The sequence below is a fragment of the Microtus ochrogaster genome, unplaced genomic scaffold (genome assembly GCF_000317375.1).
Source record: "Microtus ochrogaster isolate Prairie Vole_2 unplaced genomic scaffold, MicOch1.0 UNK5, whole genome shotgun sequence".
Classification (NCBI taxonomy): domain Eukaryota; kingdom Metazoa; phylum Chordata; class Mammalia; order Rodentia; family Cricetidae; genus Microtus; species Microtus ochrogaster.
The window spans coordinates 3,616,052-3,617,995 of NW_004949103.1; the positions used below are offsets into that span (position 1 = coordinate 3,616,052).

At 46.4% G+C, this 1,944-nt stretch overlaps 1 protein-coding gene across 1 annotated transcript in view; it reads left to right on the forward strand.

The window, feature by feature from the left end:
• Window positions 1-212: 212 nt before the first annotated feature.
• Cytl1 (cytokine like 1) overlaps window positions 213-1,944 on the forward strand; it is a 4,344-nt gene continuing 2,612 nt past the window's right edge. The window contains exons 1-2 of the mRNA XM_005365957.3: window positions 213-371; window positions 1,887-1,931. Coding sequence (XP_005366014.1) covers window positions 213-371; window positions 1,887-1,931 — 204 coding nt within the window. The remainder of the gene's footprint in view (window positions 372-1,886; window positions 1,932-1,944) is intronic.

The window sequence follows — 1,944 nt, forward strand, 5'->3', positions numbered from 1 at the left end:
TGCAACTCCCCCTCCCATTATTACAGTTTCCTTCTGAAAGAACCCAGTGTCCCAGACCCTATGGGCGTGGCACGTCCTTGGTCCCACCCTCCTTGGATGCCTGGCCCTGGCAGGGAAGCCACAGGAAAAAGGTGGGGAGCCTGGGCTCTGGATATCCCCCCCCCCCCCAGCAGCTGTTTAAAGGAACAGCCAGCCCAGTGGTAGCAAGCACAATGGAACCCAGGACATTGTCTCTGCTGCTGCCGCTGCTGCTGGTGATGGTCTGGCCTCTGGCAGTACAGCCTGCGCCCCCTACCTGCTACTCCCGGATGCTGACCCTGAGTCGTGAGATCATGGCAGACTTCCAGAGCCTGCACGTTTCAGAGCCTGAGGTAAGTTCTTCACTTGCCTCCTTTGCCTTGTAAAGACAGATCTATGATAGATAGATAGATAGATAGATAGATAGATAGATAGATAGATAGATAGATAGATAGATAGATAGATAGATAGATAGTTTAGGGATACACAGAACTAAGGAATGAAGCTTCTTTATTTCTGTCATTAGCCTAATGTATGCCAAGAGTGACACACTCCTTATCTGCTGAAGGACTGTGGGTCAATTACTCAGCGCCCTGCCTCAGCTCTCTTCTCTGTAAGAACAGGAATAACAGCATCTTCCTGGGTGCAATGGGACTGAAAGGATTGACCACAGGGACACAGGACAAATGTTAGCCCCATCCTCAGAGGAAGACCCCAGGAACTTGGGGGTGTCCCCTGAGGGGTGCTTCAAAGAAGGGAGAGCTGAGTTGCCTGCTTATCTCTAATAGAAGCAAAACACACTGGACTTCTCTAAGAGTCTGGGTAAACTTCGAAAGTGTTACTCAGCTGCTTGCACAGGCTTCAAACAGAGCCCAACGTTCCTCGGGTACTGGGGCTCACATTATCTTAACACTTTTTATTTTCTTTACAAAAGTTAAATTGCACGTATTACTGTCGTGTGATAAAAATGATAGGCTGTAGAACAGTAGGAAAATACATAGGACTGAGAAAAAAAAAGTGTTTGTGATCCTGCCACCTAGAGGCCTTTGCTGCTATAACAACACTCTTCTGCACAAGTTCTTACCTATGATGGTGGTGAACTGTGTGTTACATTGCGCCAGTGGCTCAGCAAGCTGCCTATCAACAATACCATCCGATAAGCTTGTGTTCATTCGTGTGACACTTCTTTAGACAATTGTCTAGAGAAATGTCCCTCACCGTGAAACAGAGCATTTGATGCTAGAAGGTAAGAACAGAGGCCCAGAACTGCAGGGTGGGACGAAGTGGAAGACAACACACTCAATCTTTTGTTTCACAACTGGGGAACTGAATCACAGAGAAGGAAAACAGCAGCCTAGCTCATGCAGAGGTTCATAGAGGGGAGGGCACTAGATAGGCAGGGCTTTGGTCCTGCGCACACACAAGCACACATACACACACATACACTCACGCCTCTTAATGGTGCTGTTATATCTTACGTACTTTGCTGTGCCTGGTTTGTAGTCTAAAGCTCTTACACAGATAAATATATAAGAATATATTTATGTGGGTATGTAGTCTTCATACAGTTGGCTGCTATAAAATCAGTGTGCATACATGAATGCATTATATCTACAATACTACATAATGTCATACATGTGTTGGTGCGTGTCTGTACACATGTGCTTGTATAAAATGGTGTTTTATACAGTTATTGTAAAGGCTATGCTTTGAAGTAAGATTCTTAGAGAACAGGTATCATGATGCAAGATGTGTTGTAAGTGTGCGCCATGGCGTCAGGGAAAAAGCTCTGCTGCTATCGGCTGGGGGACAGTTGGCAGGGAACAGACTGTGACCAGCTGTCCCATCCACTTGCTTTCTTCCTGCAGGATTCGTGTGTGAGGTACTTGCCTCGGCTCTACCTGGATATCCACGTAAGAGAGTATT